Source organism: Panthera uncia, chromosome D4, assembly GCF_023721935.1.
Source record: "Panthera uncia isolate 11264 chromosome D4, Puncia_PCG_1.0, whole genome shotgun sequence".
Classification (NCBI taxonomy): Eukaryota; Metazoa; Chordata; class Mammalia; order Carnivora; family Felidae; genus Panthera; species Panthera uncia.
In genome coordinates, this window is record NC_064807.1 from 4,053,652 (window position 1) to 4,078,763 (window position 25,112).

Genomic DNA, 25,112 nt, shown 5'->3' on the forward strand with positions numbered 1-25,112 from the left:
GGTCGTTAAGATAAAAATTAACCTATGGAAAAAAAGCCACCGCAGAATGCTATAAAAGGCCCCTTCCCCTGCCTTCCGGTTTGTGACAAGCACTCCCTCCCTCTGCAGCCTGTTCCTTCCAGAAGCTCACAGAGAGGCCCCACCGGCTGGTGACTCACTCTCTTCTATGGAAATGCAGTTGGTGCATGACATACATCATGACAGGGGACCTGACATATGAGTAATGGGCTACGAGCACCTTCTGGAACCAGCATTCGCATGCGGTGCCCGGGGAGGGCCAGGGGCTGGGCAGGCAGCCCCTAAGCCCACGGGCCTGACCCGCCCTCGTGCTCTATTTTTAGCCTCCACTAAACTTAGCTCATTCCACCCTCTCGAATAACCTAGATCTGAACACCACTCCTCTCCTACGGGTCCAAAGAACTCTGCAAGGAAGATTTAGGTGGTCAGTGACAGGCATTTAACGCACTACAAGGAGGTAATAGGCCTGTCCCAGGGAGTCCCGCGGCCTCGGGAAGGACCTGGCCGAGGGTCACGGGCCCACGGGACCGTGGACAGCACGCGCTGGCCGTGGCTGTCTCTGCAGAATTGCCCACGTACCCGGCCCGAGGGCAGTGTCCGCTGTAGAGACCGTGTGACCCACCCAGGGCACAGCAAGCCCCACCCCTCCCCCTGCTGCTGGTCACTATTTCGGGCCTCTCTGAACGTTTTCCAAAATAATTACCAAAAGGAAATCATGCTGCTCACACATACACACATGCGCTCTTTCTCTCACTCACTCTCTCTCTCTCTTTCTCTCTCTCTCTCTCTCCCGTCCCCGAACACACAGAGTCCTTCTTGGGGAAACCGGTACTAAAAAACCCCTAAGCGAAGCTAGGACGGAGGGGTTGGTAACTCACAGGGAGTTCACCTGAAACCCGGAGACAACGCGCCGCCCCTTATCAGGCCCAGTTCCAGGAAGCGGGTCCGCCCTGGGTCACGGCCCTTCCCAGGGCTGCCCGCCCCGCAGGGACCAGGCAGCATCGCCCGCCCGGGGACCTGCTTCCTGTGGCTCTGGCCGGGCTGCAGGACAGCTCCACGGTCAGCATTCGCCCACACCACTGGCCTTCGGTGAGGCCGGAGTGTGGGAGGCGAGGGGTGACGGGGACCTCCCCAAAGCGCCTGGACTCCGAAGGCCGGACCCTCAGCAACGAAGCTAATGGCCACCCTGCGGCCGGAGCCAGAGAAGGGCCATCGGGGCAGGGCGGTAGCCTGAACTGCACCCCCGCCTGCAACTGCTGTGCAGAAAACAACGCAAAGCACCATGGAGACAGGCCATCATAAGGTGTGCTTCGGAGCCAGCCAGACCCGAGGGCGTGGGAAGGCGTGTGTGGTGGCCCCCCCTCCCGACTCTGCCCCTTTCTCGTTCTGCCGCTCACGGGGCCACCCGGCAGCGCTGGAGGCTAAGTGATCTCACCTCACTTCCAACAGAGGCATCGCGTCGTGTATACTGTTCAGAAAAAAGAGGCCCAAGCGTCACCCTCTCTGCAAGTGTTCTTTAGGGAACAAGATGTGGTATTTAGGAAAAGCCGCCTGGTGTCCCCTGCCCATCAGGCAGGAGGAAACTGGAGAACTGCTTGCTCCACGGACGAGAGAATACGGTGCCTCTTAGCGCACACCCACGTACTCTGAGTGGCCCTATGTGAGAAGAACCGGACGTTTCTTACCCTCTGAGAAAACAAAAGGATAAATCACAAACGTGGCTTGGGTGGTGGGGCGAGGGGAACCAGCACCGCTCAACACAACTCTTACAAATTTGGGAAAAGCCTGCGGCCCGCGCGTTGGCTCAGTCGGTGGCAACGCAGATTCGAGGGGGCCCGCGAACGCCGAGTGGTTTCCCGGGACTTCCGGCCCGAGTGCAGGTCCAAAGGGGAGCGGGCGAGTGCACAAGTAACCTAGAGACACGGGCGCAGAGACCTGCGCGGGGCCACTCCACGCGGCCATCTGTGCACGTGACGGACGCCTCCCGCCCGGTCTCTCCACTCCAAGCCTGGAGTCCTCAGCCCCGGCCACGGGGCCCAAGTCCTTCCCCAAGTACCGCCGGGCGGAGCGGAGAGAAGACCGCCCCGCTCCGTGGTGGGAAGGCTCCGGAAGACGCAAGCTGGGCACTGCCAGGGAGCACGTCCTGAGAGGCAGAGCTGGCAGAAGACGGGACCGCGGGTCTGGTTGGTCCTGGTGCCGGCCGGTCGGCGGATTCCCTCTGGCGGTCTGGCTCACTTCAGGCTGGGTTTGTGTCAGTTGCCACATAAAAAGATGCAACACGGGCCTGGAGTCTTACCCTGACCAGGCCCCTCCACCGGCTGACCCCAACCCCCCAGGCGGGCCGCATCGGTACTCCTCGGCTAGCATAGGCCCTTGCGGACACGGCCGCACGCTGGGGCACAGCAGGAACCTCCCCAAGCCCTCTAGGTCCCGCTGCACGAAGGCCGGTGCCCCTAAGCCGAGGTCTAAAGAGGGCCCAATGGCAAAGCACGCTGTTAAGCGGCGAAGCCCTTCAGTCCCTCCCAGTCCAGAGTCACAACTAGGAATTTGAGAAGGATCGTGTCCTTGGATGTCGGACGACGGACTGCCACCCCTGCACTAGCCAGCCAGATGCGGCTGTAAGGGGATCCTCAGCCCACGACAAGTTCCAGGACCCTCTACAAGGGCAGCAACAAAAGCGAACCAGTGAGGCGGAAAGATCCCCACAAAGGTCTCTCCAGTGATCCTTCAGGGGAAACCTGATCAGCGGGAGCCTGGGTACCAAGATTGGCTACGGGAAAGTAGGTCAACCGTGCACGTCTGACATCCACTGGCCCTGTCACGTCCCTTCCTCTGACATGGGGGGTTTGGGGACCAGAGAGCTCATTGTGCTTCATCCCCGTTTCCAAAAGGTTCCCTCCCTCCCTGGCACAATGTGCTGAGATGGCTGAGCAGCATGGAGGCCACCGTCTACCTGGTTGTGCAGAGCGATGCCTGGCCCCGAGCCGGTAGATGAGCCCTGGGGGGCATGCGCTTAGAGCTGGGCTCAGGGCAAACATTTGCATTTGCGGACACGCAGGGAGGGATGCCTTGCACGACTGGGGGGCCCATGGGGGTAAGGATGGCTGGTTGGGTCAAGGTTGGCCATCATGGCTGCTATGAATTTTCCGGCCAGAACGGCAGCCCTCCCTTCTGTTGGAAAAGTCACCCTCCAATCACAGTGCCTACTCCCACAGCCACAGGGAGGCCATGTGGTCTACTTCACCCAGCAGAGGCCTCTCCTGGGGGGTTCTGAGTCGGTGTTGAGTGAAGAGAGTTCCCCTTCCTCCCTGGTGGCGAGCCAGGCAGCGGGGAGCTGCCATCAGGGAAGCCAGTCTATGAGACCAGTTCCAGGGGACGAAGCTACAAGCCAGACAATGTGTGACAAGAAACGGAGTGTGTCCCTGCAGCCCCGAGACCGTGGCTCCGGCGGCATCCAAGGATGCCACTCCCCTGTCTCGCCTGGCTTCCATGCTGAGAGTCACAAAGCTCCCCTTCACCTAAGCCACTCTGGTTGATTTCCTGCCACTTACAACAAAAGTCCCATTACGCCAAGCATTTCAGACTGCACTCTACTGGGTAAGATTTGAAAATACTTAACAAGATGCAGAATTAAACTTTATCCTTTTGGCCCCAGGAAATCAGTACCAACCGTCACACTAACTCTCCATCGTGCGTGGGCGTATGAGCGTTCTGTCTCTCTGGCCCAAAAAGTGTTTAATAAAAGCAACTGTATCGCCAATATTAGTTCACAGGACGGAGCGCTGTAAAACAGACCTGCGCTTTCCACAGCAAATTAGAATACGTGAAGGTAAGGTTAAAATAGGAGGGCTCGTACGTGAACCAGTCTCAGGAAACTCCTACTCCTCCAAACAAACCAACAAGACAAAACAGAACAAAAACCTCCCCACTAGGTTTCTCCGTTTCACTCAGTGGCTGTGAAGCAGTTGTTAATCATGCACACATTAAGAAGCCGAAACACATTGGGTTATTTCTGAAGCACATTGTTTTGAAGCTCTGTGTGAATCTTTCGTAGTTGTGTGTGGAGAGTTATGTCACAAAGTTAATCATTCCCAGGATGCTTGCATCTGGGGTAATGAGAAACTTCTTGTGCAAGCGGCCATTAATCAGTGAGGGCAACATTGCATAATGGGCTCTGGAGCACGTGTCCGGGGATCGGAGCCCAGCGTTTCTGCCTCTCGCTGACCTTTTCCAAAGCAGAACTGGAGCCACGTGATGTGTGCTTCCTGCCAACAGCCACTTATTGCCAATAATTAAGTTGGATAATGTGGAGAAGTAGAAATAGAAATTGCAGTTCCTTCAGAGTTCTAAAAAGAACTCTCTTTGAAGTCCTTGGTTTGTGGCTCCGTGTTGTGGCTGACTTGAACGCGTCACTCTTGATCGTTACCAAAACTACCCATTAAAGTTGAAATAAAATATTTTGCTAAGTGGTTCCTGGCATTTGTGTTAGAAACAATAGCCATGGCCCCACAATAAGATTATTTTATACGTAAGAAAAGGGAAGCAAAAAAAAAAAAAAAAAAAATCAAAGACGCCAAGAGCCAAAGACGTACGCGTCATCCATCCACTCTCAGCCCATCATGTTTGATGTTCTTGAGCAACAGTGTTAGCGAGAAACTCTTACTTAATCTTGCCGGTATTCTCCAAAGAGGACACTTGTGAAATACTCAAGGCAAATAAATATGCTCTCATTATTACACGAATAAAGAGCCCGTGTAGTGTGAACTGCATCTGTGACATCCACGCAGACTCGAGGGGAGCAGAACCGTAATTAAGCCCCGGCAACGACAACGGCCACTGTGTCCAAGGAGCTCTGGGGCCCCCCCGTGCCAACCTGCTGTTTTCAACGGCACCTTAACCAAACAGTTCTTCTGGAACTTCACCAAGGGTCCATTTTACATCCTAGCAGCCGACCAGAGTGTATCTGGTTCCCTGGTATATATTAGGAACAATAAATTGTCAAGTTTCCTCTTTATTATTTTCTTTTTTTTGTTGTTGTTTGCATTTTAGAAAAGGACTCTTTCCAAAAAAAAAAAATTACAAAAAAACAAAACAAAACAAACAAACAAAAAAAAAACCCAAAAGGACTCTCTTGGATTCCATCCCACTAGCAAACTCTTACTGTACTTGAAATCCTGGCCCATATCTGACAATTTTGAATTAATAAACTGCTCTGTCATCATAGTGTTAATGCCCAACAGTGGAACATGAACTTCACAGATGGAAGGAAAGTTTATACTCCTCCTGAAACACAAAACACGTACCTGCCAGGATTTCAGTAACTAACTCTTCATTTTTACCACTTGAATTCTGCATTTGTGCATTGATCTGCTTTGATTTATGGCCGTTAGCTTTGCCACCGGTGGCTGAGTGCACACGAATGCTCCACAGACCGAGCCAATGTCATGACCAGGCAGGGGCAGCTGCAGCCAGAACGGCAAATGTCCTGGGCCTGTGCTCAGAGCACACATTTAAAAGACAACATAGCAGTAAACCCCATACTTCTTTGACTGTAAATAAACTTTACATTTGGGAAGTAAGGTATATTAAATATTGAGGGCTGTAATAACAACAATAAATAGCATAATATTGTGGATAATTAATATCATGGTATTAGTATTAATGGTTAATATATTATCATTCAATAAACATCAGTTTTGATGTTATTTATCAATAACAACATCCGCGATACACATAGTTGCATTAAAATCACCTGGCTGGGGGGCGCCTGGGTGTCTCAGTCAGTTAAGCGTCCAACTTCAGCTCAGGTCATGATCTTGCAGTTCGTGGGTTCGAACCCCACGTCAGGCTATGTGCTGACGGCTCAGAGCCTGGAGCCTGCTTCGGATTCTGTATCTTCCTCTCCCTCTACCCCTCCCCTACTCGTGCTCTCTCTCTCTGTCTCTCAAAAACAAACGTTAAAAAAAAAAATTAAAAAAAAAAAAAAGTCAGCCAGCTGGGTGGGTCATGTAGTAGGAAAAGTGCAGTGAGAATCTCCAGAACCTGCTTCTCTGTATAAGCAGTCATTTTCAAGATCAAGTTTTTTACAAAACCCTTGGAAATTAACCAAAAGCTTGTAACCATCTGATGAGCATTTCTTCAGGAAAAATGGCTGAGTCTCAGGAAGAACATCAAGCTCTGTGGAGGTTTAAATTGCCATACACCCACTTTTCCAAACTCCTTAAAACCCAATCATCTGAAAGTCAGGGTAGCCATTGCCCCAACCCCCACTGTGTCTGTAGCCTCCCCCAAAGCTCTCTTCTTGGGACTCTGTCATTTTCTGGCCTGTCCGGCAGCATCCTGGAGGCCCAATTACTAAGGAAAACCCTGACTCACAGGCTTTGTCTTTATCCGACCTGACTCAGAAACCCCTCCTGTGAACAGCTTTCTACAGGGTATTTGTGGGAAACGATCGGTGGCAACAATTTAGCACCAAAGTCACCTGAGGCGGTGACAGCAGCTGGTACAAAAAAGAAGCTGGGGGATGAGATGCCTAGAGTGGGCTGTAAAAACCTCTGACACGTTCCTAGGAGTCTAGAAGGCAGTATGCACGTTCAGGGCTGTGGACACGCTCAGCAAAGACCTGAGAAGGCTTTCTAACTCTCATCTCTGGCTGACCCCGAGGCTCTGCAAGGAAGTGAAGGCTGAGGCAAGGTTGCCAATTGCCCAACAAAACATCGGAGGCAAGCCCCAACATGTACACAGTGCCCCTTCCCAAGACCTGGAGATTCACTGCTTCAAGGCATTTAGAGGAGTCTCAGTCCGGTCATTTAGCTGATCGCTAAATTAAACAGAGACTTCGGGGATCACAAACAATAAAGAATACAGACTATTTCAGACAAGTTAAGGCATAAACAAATAGCAACAATAATAAACAGCAACCACAAACCTGGGACAGGAGAGGCAAGGACCTGATTTCTAGGGTTGCCATATTATTTTATTTATTTTTGGCCATATTATATTATTTTAAATACCTATGCAACAAAATATTCTTAAGACATGTAAAGAAACGAGAAAGTGTGATCCATACAAAGAAAAGAAGCAACCAATAGAAATTATTCCTAAAAAAACCCCGAGACATTGAACTTACCAGAAATGGTTTTAAAAGTTATTTTAATTATCTTCAAAGAACTAAAGGAAAGTATGAGAACAATGGCTCACAAAACAAGGAATATAAGTAAAGAAAAATTGTAAAAAAAAAGAACCAAAGACCAATTCTAAAGTTGAAATTCTATTAACTAAAACAAAAAACTCACTAGTAGTCTCAGGAACAGCTATGACATGGCAGAGGAATCCGTGAATTTGAAGACATATCAATAGCAATGATCAAATCTAAAGAACAGTGAGAAAGAAGTTCAAAGGAAAATGAACAGAGCCTCAGAGGCCCGTGGGACACCACCAAGTGTACTACCATATACATAATGGGCATTCCAGAGGGAAAGGAGAGATAGCAGTAGAAAGAATACTTAAAGAGCTAATGGTCAAAGACTTCCCAAATTTGAAAAAAAGACATGAATCTACACATCCAAAAAGCTCAATGAAATCCAAGCAGGATGAACCCCAAGAGATCCACCACCGAGGCACATTATAATAAATTGCCACAAGCCACCCAAAGAATCGTGAAAGCAGCATGAGAGAAGTGACTTGTCATTCTCAAAGGGCCCCTCAAAAGATTAATGGCCAATTTCTCACCAGAAACCACACAGACCAGAGGGCAGCGGGATGACATATTCACAGTGCTGAAATACAAAGACTGTCAACCAAGAAGCAGATACCTAATAAGCTTTCCTTCAAAAATGAAGAAAAAATTAAGACATTTCAAGGTAAACAAAAACAGAGAAAATGTCACTAGCAGAACTTCCTTACAATAACTTCTATAAAGGGGGTCCTTTGGGTTGAAATGAAAGGACACTAGAGAGTGATTCAAACCACTGGGGGCGGGGGGAACTAAGTGTACTGGTAAAGGTAGCAACACATATAAAAAATTATAAATATATTTTTCATCTTTAACTTTTTTTCCTCCAATCAGAATTAAAAGCTGCATAAAACAATAGTTATCAAGCTGTTCTCATGGACTTAGAATGCATACAGATTTAATTTACAGGACAATAATGGCATAGCAGTAGGGGAAGGGTACAACGCTACACGGGAGCAAGTGGCAGATGTATATCTCACCTGATCAATAACGACATTGAATGTAAATAAATGGCCAAACACTCTAGTCAAGAGGCAGAATGGACAGAATGAATTAAAAAAATATGATCCAACTTTATGTTGTCCACAAGAAATACACTTTAGATTCAAAGACCTACATAGGTTGGAAGCAAAAGGATAGAAAAAATATAGCACAGAAAAGCAACCAAGAGAACTGGAGTAGCTATCCTAATGTCAGACAAGACAGACTTAAAGATAAAAACCTACTATAGATGGAGAAGCATATTTTATAATGATAAAAGGATTAATTAAACAAGAAGACATCATCATCATCATCATCAATACATATGCTTAACAACAACAGAGTCCTAAAATACATGAAGGAAAACCTGACAGCATTTGAAGGGAGAAATAGACAATTCAACAACAGTAGTTGCAGACTTCAATAACTCACTTTAAATGCTGGGTAGAAGAAGTGGAAGACCAACAGGAAATAAAAGAATGAAACGAGACTACAAATGAACCCGACCTAGTAGAACGCTCTGTCCAGCAGCAGCGGAATGCACATTCCTATCGTATGCACATGGGACCTTCTCCAGGATAGATCATATTTGAGGCCATAAAAAAAAAAAAAGCCTCATTAACATATGCCAAGGACTGAAATTATACAATGATGAGATTGAAGTATATTTGCCAGCACAACAGAATTGAAATTAAATTTGTCCCAATAATACAAGGACATCTGGGATGTTCGCAAGCATGTGGAAATTAAGGAACACAATCCTAAAAGACCAGCAAGACAAAAATTTCACAAGAGAAATTCAAAAATACTTTGAGATGAATGAGCACAAAACCACATGTGTCAGGGTCCCCAGACCACCTTCAGGTCTGGTAATTCACTAGAGGACTCATGGCACTCAACAAATAGACTACAACCAAAAGGATACCGAGCAAAGCAGCAAAGGAAAAGGTGGAGGGGTGGCTGTCGGGGAGACCAGCCGCAAGCTTCCAAGGGTCCTCTCCCAGTGGAGTAACACAGGAGGAGTTAAATTCCTCCAGCAACAAAGTATAATCAGACGTGTGAAGTGTCACCAATATCTCATTAGAGACTCAGGGCCCAGGGCTTCTGCTGGGGCTAGACGTGCAGGCATACTCTGCTTGGCGAAAATCCAAATCCCATATTCCAAAAAGGAAAGCATAAGCCATATTGTCTGTACAGTGTAGGCATAACTCTTACCAGTTCTGGAAATGGGAATTTCCCCAAATGTAAGTTTCCAAATGTAGGCCAGGGGCCCATCTTGCAACCAGTCTTTCCCAAGAATAGTAATTCAGACCTGTCATGTTAATTAACTCTTTTCCACAAACATATCAAAACTTACGGGATGCAAGTAAAGCGTGCTCGGAGAGGCATGTACGTGGCATGTGCCGACAGGAAAAAGACCTCAAATCAAATAACCTAACATTCTACCTTGAGAAATTAGAAAAACAAGAGGAAACTACAGCCAAAGTAAGTAGAAGGAAGGAAATAATAAAGATTAGACTAAAAATAAATGAAAAAGAGGACAGAAAAGTAATAGAGAAAAAAACACAAGAAAATGAAAAGCTGATTCGTTGAAAAGCAACGGAACAGGTAAATCGAGCGGGATGAACAATGACAAAAAGGAAGGAGCCTGAAATACTAAAATCAGGAATGAAAGGGGGGAAAACTGCTACCGATCTTATAGAAATAAGGATGGTGAAAAATTCACATACATATTGTATGTGAAATTACATAACCTACATGAAATTTAAAATTCCTAAAAAGAAAGAGAATATTGAAACTGACTCAAGAAGAAATAGAAGGTCTGTACTGAGGTAAAACATGAGGGTAAATTCACAATCAAAGCATTTCCAACACAGGAAAGCCCAGGTCCAGACGGTTTCACGGATAAATTTCACTGAACCATTAGAGTAGAATTAACATCAATCCTACACAAACACTTTTGTTAAAAAAAAAAAAGACTTCCGAAATTGTTCTGAGAAACCGGTATTACCCTGATACCGAAACTGAAGAAAGACATCACAAGAAAGAAAACTACACAATAATATTCCTTCTAAACCTAAACCCATAAATCCTGAACATAGTATTAGTAAGCCACATCCAGCAAAAAGGAATATACACCATGACCAAGCAATTTATCTTATGAGTGCAAGGTTGGCCTAATATCTAAAAATCAATTCATGTGGGGGCACTTGGGTGGCTCAGCTGGTTAAGCATCCAACTTTGGCTCAGGTCATGATCTCACAGCTCCTGGGTTCAAGCCCCGAGTTGACCTCTGTGCTGACAGCTCCGAGCCTGGAGCCTGCTGCACATTCTGTGTCTCCCTCTCTCTCTGCCCCTCCCCCACTTGAGTTTTCTCTCTCCCTCTCTCTCTCTCTCTCTCTCAAAAATAAACAAACATTAAAAGATTTAAAAAAGAAAAATCAATTAATGTAATAACTGTATCAATAGAATAAAAAATAACAACTGCATGATCAAATCACAACAAGGAGAGACAATGGAGTAGAATTAAGAGTTTAGAAATAAATCTTTTACCAAGATAATACAAGAGAAGAAAGAATAGTTTTTTCACCAAGCAATCCTGGGACAACTGGATTTCCACAAGCAAAAGGAGGAAGTTGGACCCTACCTCACACCATATATACAAATTAACAAAAATGGATCAAAAACCTAAATGTAAAAACTAAAAACTATAAAATGCTTAGACAAAAACACATCTTTATCACCTTGGGGTGGGGAATAGTTTCTGAGGACACCAAAAGCACAATGCACAAGGGAAAAAACAGATAAACTTGGCTTCGTCAAAATTTAAAACGTTAGTGCTTCAAGGGACACCATCAAAACAGTGAAAAGACAGCCCACAGGAGAAAAGATTTATAAATCATATATCCAATAAGATAATTTGTATCTGGAATGACTAGTATCCAGAATATATAAAGAACAGTTACAACGCAATAAAAAAATGGGAACCTAATTAAAACCAGACAGAAGGTCTGAATAGACATTTCTCCAAAAGATATACAGATAGCCAACAACCACACGCAAAGATCTTGAACATCATTAGTCACTGACACCGGGGCACCTGGGTGGCTCAGTCTGTTGAGCAACTGACTCTTCATTCCGGCTCAGGTCATGATCCCAGGGCCGTGGGATCGAGCCCCGTGTCAAGCTCCATGCTGAGTGTGGAGCCTGCTTAAGATTCTCTCTCTCCCTCGGCCCCTCTCCCTGGCTCGCTCTCTCTCCACTTCACACATAAAATTTTCTAAGATCAAAAAAAAAAAAAAGGCAATGACAAGTGCTGATGAGGATGTTGAGAAATGGGAACGTTTACGTATTGCCAATGGGACGGTAAAATGGTGCCTGATTTTGGAAACCAGTTTAGCAGGTCCTGGAAAAGTTAAACATAAAGTTGTTTTGTGACCCAGCACTACTTCCGCTCCTGGGTGAACACCCAAGAGAAATGGTAAAATATACCCCCACAAACACTGTACGTGCATGTTCACAGCAGCAGCGTTCGTAATAGCCGAAGAGTGGAAGCCACCTAAAAGTTCATCAACCGATGAGTGGATAAACAAAACTGTAGAATGTCCACACGATGGAGTATCTCCAGCCACAAAAAGGATTTAGGGACAATTTGTACCACACCATGGATGAACCTTGAAAACATAACGCCGAGCGAAAAAAAGCGTCAGACGTCACAGGCTACATATTGTATAAACCTGTTTAGATAAAATGTCTTAAGCGGGCGAATCCAGAGACAGAAAGCAGCTGAGTGGTTGCCAGAAGTTGGCGGCAAGAGACAGACCGCTAATGAGTACAGGGCTGCTTTGGGGGCTGATGAAAATATTCTGGCATTAAACAGTGGTCATGGTTGTACAACTCTGTGAAGAAATGAAGACGGCTGAACTGTGCAGCTTAAAGGGCGACTCCTTTGGTATGTAAATTATACGTTAAAAAACAAAATAAAACAGAATCCCCACAAAACCCACAAAGGTGTCTTGTCCTTCGACTCTGATGTCGGGGCTCCAAACCCAGAACCAATTCAAAAGTTATGAAATAGAGCCCCAAAGGCATCAATAGGTAACTTCCCCAGGTGACAACAGCTTTGGAAAACTCTGTTCTCAGGGGTGACAAATAGACTAGAGGAGGTCTTTTTTCTTACAGATGTGACCTTTATTCTGTATCTGCTGGAGGTCATGGGGTGAGAGAGGTAGGACCCGTCTGTCTCAGGCCAGGACTCAGTTCTTTTTCCTGGTTCCCTTGACCATGACTTTCCTCCTCACATTCACTTTCCAAGACTAGCTTATCCTTGGGGAAGACTGGATACAACTAAAAATGTCAGTTCTGTTGAACTTTTACAAGAAATTCAACACAAATTTTCCTATCTCTACATGCAAATTTTTTTTTTTAAGTTTATTTATTTTGAGAGTGAGAGAGGGAGATAGTGTGTACGGGAGGAGCAGAGAGAGAAGGAAAGAGAGAATCCCAAGCAGGGTCTGCAACGTCAGCATAGAGCCCGAAGCGGGGCTCGAACCCACTAACTGTGAGATCATGACCTGAGCTGAAACCAAGAGTCAGACTCTTAACTGACTGAGCCATCCAGGCGCCCCTCTACCTGCAATCATTTTTAAATACGCACATAGCATGGGGCACCTGGCTCGGGTAAGCATCCGACTTTGGCTCAGGTCACGGTCTCATGGTTCATGGGTTCGAGCCCCACGCTGGGCTCTGTGCTGACAGCTGGGAGCCTGGAGCCTGCTTCAGATTCTGTGTCTCCCTCTCTCTCTCTGCCCCTCCCCAGCTCACACTCTGTCTCTGTCTCTCAAAAACAGATAAAATGTTGAATGACAATTTTTTTAAAGTCTGTAAAAAATATGCACACAGTGTGTGAGAAGTCACCCATTCTACCTGACCTCAGAAGTACCAGCACAGTGGATGGGCCTGGATAAAACTGTTTGTCTTTTTTTTCTTTTTTTTTTTTAAGTTTATTTATTTATGTTGAAAGAGAGAGATCGGGAGACACCAAATCCTAAGCAGCCTTCACACTGTGCCCGGCGTGGGGCTCGAACTCAAGAACTGTGAGATCATGACCTGAGCAGGAATCAAGAGTCGGACACTTAACTGACCGCCCCCAAACTGTTCATGTTTAACAGGGAGGACTGACAGTCCCATGCCACGCGTACTCCCCACAAAGACTGGACGCAGAGAAAGTGCCTTTTCACGTTGTGTGCAGACCTCGGCTGGTGTTCCGTAAGCATCCAACGGAGGAGCCCCTGACAACTCCCACCAATATCATCTCACCATAACCGGAGCATCTTTGCACCAGGCTGCATGTGGTCTGTCATTTCCTGTCTTGAATGGCGCATCACACGTTTCTTGTATTTTTAAAGCACTCAGATGAGGGCCGCCTGTGAGCAAGTTCTGAGCTTCAGAGAAAGTGTGTTTCAGGCAAGTGTTAACAGACAACTCAGAAGAAATGTGACTCAGGGCAGGAGAGGCCGCGAGGAGTCTGAGCTTCTCCGGCTCGCCGACCCGCGCTTCACTTTCTGTAAACTGCACAAAGGTTTCATTCAACTGGGCTCGGAGGCTGGAAGTGAAAGTGGCCTGACTATTTTTGAAAAGGTCAGGAAAGTGCACTCGCCCGCCTTCATATTCCTCTGAACCCTTTGCCTGTGAACATCACGGCGACGGGAGTCTGGCCCCGAGCCTCGGGGGGATGCCGCGGTGATTTCGCGACTCCCCTCGGCGGCCTTCGATCCCACTCTGCGCCACGGGTTCGCCGCATGTGATGAACGTGTCACACGGTGGTCTCCCGGGCCGCGCGTCAGGGCTGCGTGTCGGCCGCGAGGTGCGGGCGGCAGCCCCCGCGGGGAGCCTGCTCTGTTCCTGGTCTGGTCACACCCCTCCCAGCCTCTCCTCTGTGATGGCGGGGTACAGCCAGGCAGCCTGGGGAGGGCCGATCGGGCATGAGAACCCCCTCCCGCCCCCCACCCCCCCACCTCCCCACCCTCAACACTGGTACCGGGAACACGGCAGCGAGCGGCACTGGGCAGCCGTGTACCTCAGCCTCAGCCTGCATCAGCAGAAGGGGCGCGATCCGGGTGACACCGGGGACACAGCACGGCCACATTAGGAGAGCTGTCCTCTGCCCCGCCTCGTGCTCTTACGGCCCTGCCGGGACTGCTCGCCTTCTGCTTCTGCTTCAGCCGCAGGGGTCGGGGCAACTCCTAGGCCCGGAAGAGCCCAAGCGGCTTCCCCTGCTGACCGTGGTCCTCAGCCTCATGTGGACGGCGCAGGGCCGCCAGGAGAAGTGTCACCGGGGCCGGATTCACACTGCACGTCTCCCAGCTGTCCCCGACTCCCCTTTCCCAGGGTGAACGCCAGGTTTCTGAATCGTCCCCGAGCCCCCTGCCTTGTCCCAGCACGGCTCTTCTGAAACGTGAAACAAGGTGCCAGCACAGCCGTGGAAGACGGCTCTCCCGCTCCCAGGCAGACACATCCGATCTGTGTGCACAACCGGTCACGAGCACCACGTAACAGCCCTCTCTACAGATGAACCAGCAGACTCAGATGACGAGACGCTTTGCCTGAGGTGGGTCTCCTCACTGACCTTCTAAGAAACCTGGTCAAAGGGCTCCTGGGTGCTCTCTAGAAACGCAGAGCGAACCCGTGACGCTCGAACTGAACGCGGGGCTCTGGGTGAGAGTGCAGAGCAGAGCGAGGTGCTCGCCACACTGCCCCAAGAGTACGGGGGACTCTCGAGCCACACGGGCTTCCTTTTTTGGTGAGTATCACACAAACCACGAGTCCCCAAACTCACGCTCTGGTCGCCGGCTGAGGGAGGCAATGCCCCGCTCCCAGCACCGTGGCCGGCCCCATGTCCCGCCAGAGCGCAGTGATGAGACTTTGGGGCTCTGGGCACGGCACCTGCCACTGATCCAGCCCTCCACTTTCTCGGCCCGCCAAGGGACAAACCCGTTCCCAAGGATCTCTGGGCGCTGGCTGCGAACACGCAGCTATGGGACCCAGCGGTGGGGGTGGGGGGAGAGCTCCCGACCCCACTGCCCTCCTGCACTCACTCTGTGCTCCAGGTTCTGCCCCCCGGGAGTCACCCGGAACTCTCCCTGTAAACCCAGCATGGGAACAACCGCAGAGGTTTGGGGCCTCACACGCAGTGGTCATTAACCCTAACGACCAGCCCAAATTCCCTCATCTTGTCCGTATTCACATCTGCAGTGATCTTGTCCGTGTTCCCTCCAACCAAAACAGGCAACACACACTTGAAAACGGGACAGACAAGCTGGTGGCAGAGCTCACTCTGCTGCCCCACAGGGGACAGTCAGCTCACTGAGGATGGCCTCCTCCTACCTTGTCTTCTTGGCCTCGCGCTGCAGGAACAGGACGATGGGGGCTGGCCCCAACAGCTCGAGCTCCGCGTCTTGGGCTGTCCTTGGCAACCTCAATTCCCCCTGCCGGGCACCCTGCTCTCTCACTGCCTGGAGAATGCACCTGAAAAATAGATGCCCCAAACCACGTGCTTGAGGGTGGGGAGCCTGCCCTCTAAGGATCTGTGGGGGGGGGGGGGGGTCTCCCAAAGCCAAGGACTCCCAAAGTCCAAAGGGACGGTGGGTTTTCAGGGCCTGGGACCCACAGGTATTTTGAGCAGAGGGTTCAATCCCTAACACCCCAAACACCTCCAAGCACAGTCTGTATACAGCCTGTGTCGTCAATGCGGAAAAATGGTTCCCGTTTTACCAAAACATTACCAAGGAACTTTTAAATGCTGTAGTTTTTCTTTTGGGACAAATGTACAGTTATTCTGTAATATAAGAAATTGATTTCATTGCCGTTTTGATAAAGCCCAATAACGCTGACCTACACATACATTAATAGTTAACTTGGTAGGCGGACGAAGAAATACAATGGCACAATTAAATACGAGAAAGCGTCTGCCTGCCAGGAGTTTCAGACCCCGGATAAGAGCGACTGTAGGACCTATCACAAGAGAGATCCATGGTCCAGGGACACAAAGGGTCAATGGCCTGCCACCAACAAGCCCGCATGAGACACAAGCATTTCCCATGGAGCATGGCATCCGTGAGCAACACCCAGCTACTTGGGTCCACCTACCTACAAAGCTTTAAGAAAAGTGGCCAGAAAAGTGATACTCTGTGACAAGCCATTTTGACAGCCAGAAGAGGAGGGGGGGAAAAGGACTAAGGAAAACTGTCTAGTTTTTAACAAACTTGAAATGATCCGTTAACTCCCAGAAATGAGTCAAGACAATCTGCGTTTTCTTTGGGCAATTATTGCAACTCTCCTTGTCTCCCAGCTTCTGTGACTCGCGAGGCCTCTTCTTTCCCAGAAAGGTTATAGATTAACCAGCACAAGCGTCCTTGAAAACCAGTGTGTCTCCTGCTCTGAGATGATGTGAAACGCTTTTCCCCTGAACGGGGACTGTGCTCAGTTAACCACCCTCCCCCCAGGTCTTCTTCATCTTCATCAGGACATTGGGGATCGCCACCACGTGGCCAGCGTGTGGCAGCTTGCCGTGGTTCTGAGTAAGGCCGCACAAACGCTCTGTGTGCCAGAGGACAACATGGGCAGCAGCCCGCCCCGTGAGGGGCAGCCCCCTCGAGGAGCCACCGGACTCGGGCACAGCGTCAGGACCACCCTAGCTCTGCCGAAAGAAAGACCACAGGAAAGGCAAACTTCGCAGACAAGTGGGCACTTTCCCCTCGCTCTCATACATGAGTCTGTGATCTCTGCAGTCACAAGGGGAGGAGCTCTTTGCTTTCAGATCCGCTCTGGTGACTTCATCCAAACTTGCAGGAAATTAAATGGTGCTCAATCAGCAATAGACCACGCATCCGTGGGGAGAGACCAGTCATTTGGCACACGCTTGATATTTTCGCCATTCATGTAATTATTTCCCACTCCGCGAAAACGAACCGGCATTTGAACGTGTCACGGGCAGAACAACACGGTGCTGAAATCTTAAGAAAATAAGGAACAGTACTTTACTTGCAAATTATCCTGCATGAAGTGAGCGGCGCAAGTTTATCAGAAAACAAAGCGTGCACCTCGCCGGATACAATCGCCAGGGCCGAACGTGGAATTTAATAAGCCCCCATCACATGAGGCCAACCAGCTGAGCGCTGCCCCCAAACGTGCAGGGCCAGCCGCACAGGTGACAGGGAACATCGCGCTGTCCTTCGGCACCAGGACACGGAGAGTGGGGACGGCCAAAGCCTGGCCGGGTAGGCTCTGGCACGCGGCAAGTCCACGCTTGCCTATCTCAAGGCTTTTCAAATGGAGGAGGAGAGTTCAGTTTCGCAAAATGAAAAATAATAATAAAACTTTCAAAGTCGATGCGCTTCCCGAGAGCAAGGAAGCATCGGTGCTGAGCGTGGGAATGCACAGGACAGGCGGTCACCCACGCGGCCAACCGCACTCGACACCAACAGAGCACGGGTGTGGGATCGGGGAGGACGGTGGGGCATCACCACGGTCCACTCGTCATGCGGTGCCCGTCCCGGGAAAGCGGGGCCTCCCCGGTGCTGCCAGCCTCGGGCCCGGACACAGGCTCGGGGAAGGCAGCCTGGTTTGATAACGTACAAAAGAAAGCTGGCCGGAATCTGTTTGGGGAGCTGGAACGTTCCCCCTGCACCACACACTGAATTCTACAGCTCACTGTGCCCTGCACACGTGGTACCTGCCCCCTCCCCCGGCGAGGCTGTCCGCTCAGACGTGCCCCCGAGCCCCTCCGAATCTACTCACTTTGCCTGGCCAGCGGTTAGAAGCGCGAGATGGGGTGGCCGTGTTCACCTCCTTCCTCACTGAAACCAGATGCGCAAGAGCCAGGGGCGGGAAACTCACACTCCACGGCCGCAGGCCCGTTAGGACAGCCCGGCCCCGGCGGCACGGCTCTGTCCCCCAGTCAGACTGGGGGATGGGGCCGCCTGCGCGGCGGTCGTCCAAGCGCGCCACCGCCAAGCCTCCAGTGCGCCTCACGAGGCCTTGGGCCCCCGTCTCTGACCGGGTTACCCTCCCACCATCCTCACTGCATTCTAAGACTCAAGAGGTCACCTCACAGAATGGGCATGGAAAGCCGGTTTCCTCTAAAAGCCAACACGCGATGATTTATTCAATTCAGAAAGAATGGGGTGAGAGAGAAATTCCCAAGTTTTCTTTTCACCGATTTTATTTATATTTGGTAATTTTCACTCAGAGAACCTATCAATTCCTCTTCCAGTCAGAGATGCATGTATGTGTGCGTGTATACACATTCCCTTAGAAACTTTATTTGGTATGACTTCACATTTTTTGGTATATAGAAATAATTTTATTTCGTATTGCAGCACAGTAGACATACAATCAATATTATTTCCTAGAGTGTGCAATATAGAAATTATTCACATTAAAAAATTAAGAACAGAAAGCCTCGTATGCAGGAAATATTTAAAACTGTGTACCTAACTGAATCGGTTTCTGACAGCGCAGACTACTAGCTTTATAAACCTGAATGAATATGACATGAGACACGTTTGAACAAAGTACACAGACGGGTCCGCTCCAGATGCCTAATTCACTAGACGGAGGGCGCGTTCTTCACTTTGGTCAGTGGGATTCCACGTGCTGAGGCAAATGTGGATCTGAAAGATACTTCCAGAAGTACACGTCTTACACTGGCATTTGAAAGGTTTGTTTCTTCTATTCTCCTTTATAGCGAGGGGACCTTTTCTCTTTAAAAGCAAGAAGACCTTCAAGCCTGTCTTTTGTTGAAATAGTCTAGAGAGACAAAACATTATGTTACCTAAACCAAAAAATAAAAACTGTAAACGTTGAACAAGCTTTATGTAAAAAAAAACCAAAAAAAACAAAACAAAACAAAAAACAGAAAATAATCTAAAATTTGAATCCTACTAATCATTTGAAGAATTGTTACCAAATTGACCATTCTAATTCCAAATATGCCCCCCACCCTCATTTCAAATGTACATAAAAAAACCAACAGGCTTTATCTTTTACATAGTTTTAGGTTTACAAAACATTGAGCAGAAAGGTCAGCCTCCCATACACTTCCTTCAAGCCCCCGGGGTCTATTTGTCACACCTGAGGAACCAGTACTGATCCAGTATTATTCCCTACAGTCCAGTTTCCAGGGGCCGCTGTGCTGCTTCTGTGCTGGATTTTCACAAAGCACAGTCACATACCCACCACTACAGGATCATACAGAACAGCTGACCTGCCCTAAGCACACTCATCCCTGCCCTTCGCTGCCTTCTCCAGAAGGTCACAGACTTGGAATTCTGCCGTATGTGACCTTTTTCGACGGAAGTCCTTCACTGAGCAGTATGCGGCTGAGGCTCTTTCATGTCTTTTGGTGGCAGGATAACTCATTTCCTTTTATCGCTGAATAAGACACCAGTGTATGGATGCACCTTAGTTTATCCATTCACCTTGGCTGCTTCCAAGTTTGGAAATTCGGAATAAAACTGCTAAAACAGTGTGCAGACTTTTGTGCAGATATAAGGTTCAACTCACTGGGGTAAATACGCAGTAGTATGATTGCTGGGTCATGTGGTAAGATTACACTTAGCTCTTAAGAGATGGGCAAATTGGTATTTTGTTTGTATTTGCATTTCTTTTTTCTTTTACAGTTTATTTATTTTTGAGGGAGAGACAGAGTGTGAGCGGTGGAGGGGCGGAGAGAGAGGGAGACACAGAATCCGAAGCAGGTTCCAGGCTCTGAGCTGTCATCACAGAGCCCGATGCAGGGCTCGACCCCACAAACTGTGAGATCATGACCTCAGCCCAAGTCAGAGGCCTAACCAACCGAGCCCCCCAGGTGCCCCTATATTTGCATTTCTTAATGACACACAATGTGGAGCATGTTCTATGCTTATCTGCCATCCGTGTATCTACTTTGGTGAGGTGTCTGTTCAGATCTTTCCCTCACTTTTTAATGGGTTATCTTCATATTGTTGAGTGTTAAAAGTTCCTTGTATGTATTGGACACAAGTCCTTTATCAGGCAGCTGTGAGGATCTCTTCCTGTTCTCTTCGCAGTGTCTTTGGCAGAGTGGAAGTTGGTAATTTTAATAAAATCAAACATTAATTTTTTCTTTAATAGATATTATACTTTTGATGTTGTATCTTAAAAAAGCGATCGCCAAACCCAAATACACCTACATTTTCTAGGTGATCTTGAAGACATTGGGCCTATGGCCCACTTTGAGTTAATTTTTGTGAAGGTTGTGACATCGGTGTCCAGGTTCATCTTTTTGTAGTTCAATGTCCATCTGCTTCAGTAGTATTTGTTTTCAAGACTATCTTTTCCCCCCACTGAATTGCCTTTGTTCTTTTGTCAAAGATCATTTTATTTTATTTATTTTTGAGACAGAGAACAAGTATGGGAGGGGCAGAGAGAGGGGTGGGGGACAGAGTTTCTGAAGCAGGCTGTGAGCTGTTAGCACAGAGCCTGATGTGAGGCTCAAATCTATGAACTGTGAGATCATCACCCGAGCCAAAGTTGGACACTTAACTGAGCCACCCAGGTGCCCCAAAGATCATTTTACTTTCTAGGAGTCCACTTATGTAACTATTTTATATGAATACACTCTGGACTCCTTATTCTGTTCCACTGATCCATTTACCTGTTCTTTTGCCAACTCCAAACTGTCTTGATCATTGTAGCTTTACAGTAAGTCTTGGAGTCAGGTAGTGTCATTCCTCCAATTTTGTTCTTCTTCAATACTGGGTTGGCTCATCTAAGTCTTTGAACTTTTCATAAAAGCTTTAGAACTGGTTTGTCAATACAGACTTGCTTATTTTTATTGGGATTGCACTGAATCTATAAATAAAGTTGGGAAGAAGTGATTTCTTCATAATGAGTCTTACTATCCATGAACATGGGATATCTATTTACTTAGATCTTGATTTCTTTCACCAGTTTTGTAGTTTTCCTCCTATAAACCTTGTACTTTGTTTTAAATTTACACTTAAGTATTTTGCATTTTTTTTGTGCTAAGGTAAATGACGTTATGCTTTTAATTTCAAATTCTAATTCTTCGTTGCTGGTATATAGGTAAGCAACTGACTTTTGCTTATTAACCTTCTATCATGCAACGTTGGTCTAACTGCTTATGACTGTTTTGTTCTTGTTGTTGTTGATTCTTTGGGATGTCCCACATGGACAATCATGTCTTCTATGAAGTTTTGTTTCTTCCTTCCCAATCTGTATATATTTATTTCCTTTTCTCATCTTCCTACATTAGCCATGATTTCTAGCAGATGTTGAAAAGGACACGTGAGAGGGATGCCCTTGCCCTATTCTTGCTCATTCAGCATGATGTTAGCTGTAGGTTCTTTTGTAGAAGTTCTTATCAAGTGAGGAAGCGCCTGTCTAATCACAGTTTGCTGAGTTTTCACTACAAATGGGTGCTGGATTTTGTCACATGCTTTTCCCCCCAGTCTGTTGATACGATCATGTGATTTTCCTGTTTAGGCTTTGATATAATGGATTACGGTGATTTCAGTGTTAAACTTGGCTTGCACATCTAGAAAAAAAATCTCATTTGGTTGTGGGATACAATTGCTTTTATACATTGCTGGATTCGATTTGCTAATATTTTGTTGAGAATTTTTATATCTACATTCATGAGAGATAAAGGTCTGTGGTTTTCCTTTTTTATAATGTTGGGTTCTGATTATCAGGGTAATACTGGCCTCAGGATGAATTAGGAAGGGTTGTTTCTTCTTCTATCTTCTGGGAAAGATCATTAAAAACTCATATAATTTCTACCTCAAATGTTTGGTAGAATTCACTCGAGAAACTGGGTCTGGTGCTTCCTATTTTGGAAGTTTATTAATTACTGATTTAATTTCTTTAACAAGCATAGGGCTATTCAGATTATCAATTTCTCCACGTGTGAGTTTTCGTATGTTGTGTCTTCCAAGGAAGTGGTACATCTCATCTAGGTCATCAAATCTGTGGGCACAGAGTTTTTCACAGTATTCCTTTATTATTCTCTCAATGTCCATGGGATCACTAGGGATGGCCCTTCAGATGGTCCTTCTTGTATTTCTGATATGGGTAATTTTTATCTTCTCTTTTCCTTGGTTGGCCTGCCTAGAAGTTTATCAATTTTACAGATCTTTACAATTACCAATTTTTTGTTTTGTTGGGTTTTTTCCTTCTGTTTTTCTATTTTCAGTTTCATTGATATCTGTTCTAAAGCTTATTATCCCTTTTCTTCTACTTACTTTGAATTCTATTTGCTCTCCTTTTTCTACTTTCCTGAAGTGCAAAGTTATTATTAATTTTAGATCTTTCTTCTCTAATACATGCATTCGATGCTAAAATGCTGGTGTAAGCAGTATTTTTGATAAATTCCCACAAAGTCTGGTACTGTATTTTCATTTTGATTTAATTCAAAATATTTTTTAATTCCTCTTGAGACTTTGACACGTGTTATTTAGAAGTATGTTGTCTAGCCTGCATTAAAAAGATTAATCCCACCATTAATAGATGTGATTTCCCAGCTATCCTCTTGTTATGATTTCTAGTTTAATTCCATTGTGATTTGACAGAATGTTTAGGATTACTGTTCCCTTACATTTTGTAAGGTGTGATTTGTGGCCAAATATACTTAAAAAAGTTTTCTTCAGATGCTAAGGCTATTTGTAAGTGTGCAATTTACTTCATTCATGGCATGCTCATCACCAGCACCACCATGTGCATCAACAGATGGTAATTTATACAGAGACCAGGCATAGAGGAACACTCTATCTGTCCCTCCTAATTTATGACACTGCCATGATTAAATGGGAGGTAAAGCAATTTCCAATTCTCACTAAAGGTACAACAAAATTCTTTTGCTACTTTAGATGCCCTACACAAAGCTACATCTTTTGGAAGGGGAGGGGAGGGGAGGGGAGGAGAGGAGAGGAAAGGAGAGGAAAGGAAGATTTGTTCCTCTATACAAAGCCCTACTAATTTGTGTATGGAACAGAAAACTGCATACAGTGAATCAGGGCACTGTCAGTGGGCAGGAAGGAAGGCTCAGAAACAATGCATCTCACACACTGACGTTCCCCAGCAGGCCCATGTTCGCTCCACTGCCTGCCTCCCACCTGTCTACACGAGAGTGAGGGTTCAACTCCATCTCCACAAAATACAACGTGAGCCAGAGAGACATCTACAGTATGAGTGATACTAACTTAATTAAGAGTTTTTAGAATTACGTAAACAAGAGACATTAGTGTATGGAATGGAATCAGGGATAAGAGCTGGTAATAGTCAAACAGCAAACACAGCTAATTTCAACCCATTTTTATGGTTTCGAAAGGGGCAGGAGTGTAATCTTGTTCAGAGAGACAATTCATCTGACTCATGCAGAAGGTACAGAGAATTTGTAAGAGGTGTCCTCACTGAATTAGTGGCTGTATTACATACCTGAGCATAACAAGCTTCTTCTATGGCTAATCCTGTTACTAAATCAACCTGAGAATAAAAACATAATATAATTTCAGCAGGAATTATTTTTTAAAATCTGGAACACTCCATATAAATTCAAACTAGTAACGCTTTTCCAAAAGAACAGAATTGATGTAAGACAACAAATCAAAAGTATGACCAGCATACGAATTCTGGAACCAGGCTGCCTGGGTTCAAATTCTGACTCTACCGTGTAGGAGCTGTGTAGCCTCGGGTAAGTTAGGTGATAAGCTCTCTGTGCCTCAGCCGCATCTGAACAAGAGACTAACCACAGCATCTACCAGGTGGGGTACTGGGAGAATTAAATAAGCTAATCTAGGGGAAGGCTTTATACAGCACCCTGGCATGGCCCGGCACGAGAAGGCATCTGCTATTAGTGTTGTTATGATTATGCAAGAAGTCTTAAAAACCAAACACTCGGGAAATTTTTTAGGTTGTGTTTATTGCTAACAAATTCAATCTCTTTTTTACGGCTACGAAGCCCAGAGAGACATGGTGGTCTCTGAGTCCGCAAGGAAGAAGTATCTTTCTTTCTTCACAATTCCGTAATTTAGCCCAAACATCTGTTGCAACGAACGCCTGCTGTAAACAGGCACCTGCATTGCTTCCTTGCCCTGCCTGCTTCTCTCTGGCCTGGGGCCTCCACTCCCGGGAAGCCGCCTCCCCAGGGTAACCCCAGGACGCCCCAAAGTCTCGCCTTGTTAATGAGGGGTCCTTGCACAAAGCAAGTTGAGAAATTATAGGTAGAGAGAGCCGGGCTCCGCTCTGAGCTTGGGAGTTGTTCCTAGAATGCTTTCTCGTCATGCAGCACTGGTGTTGAGAATACACAGGATGCCCTTTTCTTTTGGTCTCGTATGAGCCACTAGCCAATAAATCTGTCTCTTCGCTGAATGGCAAAAACAGCCAGCATGTCACAAGCTGCAGGACATGAGTGAAATTCCCTAATTCTGTGATGAAGATACTGGATCGGCAACAGCTAAGGCAGAACGAAATCGATAATATAGCTAAAGATACCCTCGGTAGCTTACGGTAACGGTAGCATTGAAATAGCTGGATTTACAACATTAACAAACGGAATTAAGTCTCCACCACCGACTCCAATAGCAATCTCAAGCAGCAAGGCACTTACCTCCATCCCTTGATTAATTGCTAATTTTGCCACTCTCATCGCAACAGGTCCCTAAAATTCAATTAAAGAAACAGATTTTCATTACTATTTATGCAAAGTATGTTGTACAGCTCAGTAAAATTCAGAAATTCCCAACGCTGGGCCCGTGGCAAAGATGCAACAAAAGCTATAAGACGGTTAACAGGGGGATTTCCTTCGGGCCTTGGCACAAGTCTGCTGCCTGGACAACTG

The 25,112-nt window shown here is 46.9% G+C and overlaps 1 protein-coding gene across 12 annotated transcripts in view; it reads right to left on the bottom strand.

The window, feature by feature from the left end:
- The window catches only part of AUH (AU RNA binding methylglutaconyl-CoA hydratase), a 454,909-nt gene that overhangs the window by 279,001 nt on the left and 150,796 nt on the right, over positions 1–25,112 (bottom strand). For 6 of the 12 annotated variants that reach the window (XM_049632780.1, XM_049632807.1, XM_049632766.1 and 3 more), the window contains 4 exons: positions 24,882–24,932; positions 23,711–23,758; positions 15,620–15,760; positions 5,723–13,672 (listed from right to left, as the gene is read on the bottom strand). In XM_049632780.1, the coding sequence (XP_049488737.1) occupies positions 13,544–13,672; positions 15,620–15,760; positions 23,711–23,758; positions 24,882–24,932 (369 nt within the window). In that variant the 3' untranslated portion in view covers positions 5,723–13,543. Of the gene's footprint in view, positions 1–5,722; positions 13,673–14,264; positions 15,761–18,049; positions 19,043–23,710; positions 23,759–24,881; positions 24,933–25,112 lie in introns of those variants that run through there. The other 6 variants (XR_007458347.1, XR_007458348.1, XM_049632799.1 and 3 more) reach the window with 5 other exon arrangements.